The following is a 696-nucleotide window of genomic DNA, read 5'->3' as shown; positions in this document are numbered from 1 at the left end:
TTGAACTGTGGTGTTTGAATTGATCATTTACTGGTGGCATAAGTTTTTAACTTAAAGTTTAGGAGAAATCTGTAACACATGTTGCATGATAAAGTTATGTACTGACAGTGCTCCTGTTGCTTAAGGTGAGTTCATTCATTATCATTTGGTGGTTTAAGTTTGTGTTGTGAACACAGGATGCTGAAAACAGTCTGTTCTTGTTCTGTCTCAGAAAAAGTACAAAGAAGACGGGAAGAGAAAGGCCTCGATCTCCCTCTATTCCCAACTCCCCGACACTCCAGAGATACAACACGCTCTGGAGATGTCACAGATGCAGAGTGAGGTACGTGAGCAGAGAGCCACAGGGTTTGTGGGAAGTGTAGCCTTACCCTGTCATTGCAACCCACGACACTCTCACTCTCTCTGTCTCAGGTGAACTATCGCCCGAAGGTGCTGGTTAGAGGAGCTCCCTCCTCTCTTTACTCTCAGCTCCCTGACACCACAGAGATCCAGTTTGCCAGAGAGATGACTGAGATGCAGAGCGAGGTAGAACGCACTGTGTGCCAATGGTGAAGTCATCATTCGGTCCATGTTACATCATGCTTGGAGCTTATGGTTCATTGAATTTGGTCAGAAACAGCCTGAAAGTTGTGTTTTTATTAAGCAATTCATAATGTAGCTCATAAAATGTCTGGTAACAAAAACACAACTTTTCTT

The 696-nt window shown here is 43.7% G+C and overlaps 1 protein-coding gene across 1 annotated transcript in view; it reads left to right on the top strand.

The window, feature by feature from the left end:
- Positions 1–696, top strand: part of LOC118334788 (nebulin-like) — a gene marked incomplete in the record, with an annotated part of 49,029 nt that overhangs the window by 12,584 nt on the left and 35,749 nt on the right. Inside the window, 2 exon segments of the mRNA XM_035670889.1 lie at positions 212–322; positions 412–525. Coding sequence (XP_035526782.1) covers positions 212–322; positions 412–525 — 225 coding nt within the window.

The sequence above is a fragment of the Morone saxatilis genome, unplaced genomic scaffold (genome assembly GCF_004916995.1).
Source record: "Morone saxatilis isolate NCDOM2014 unplaced genomic scaffold, NCSU_SB_2.0 Contig0, whole genome shotgun sequence".
NCBI lineage: Eukaryota > Metazoa > Chordata > Actinopteri > Moronidae > Morone > Morone saxatilis.
The sequence above is the reverse complement of the archived record's forward strand: the minus strand, read 5'-3'. Positions and strand labels throughout refer to the sequence as shown.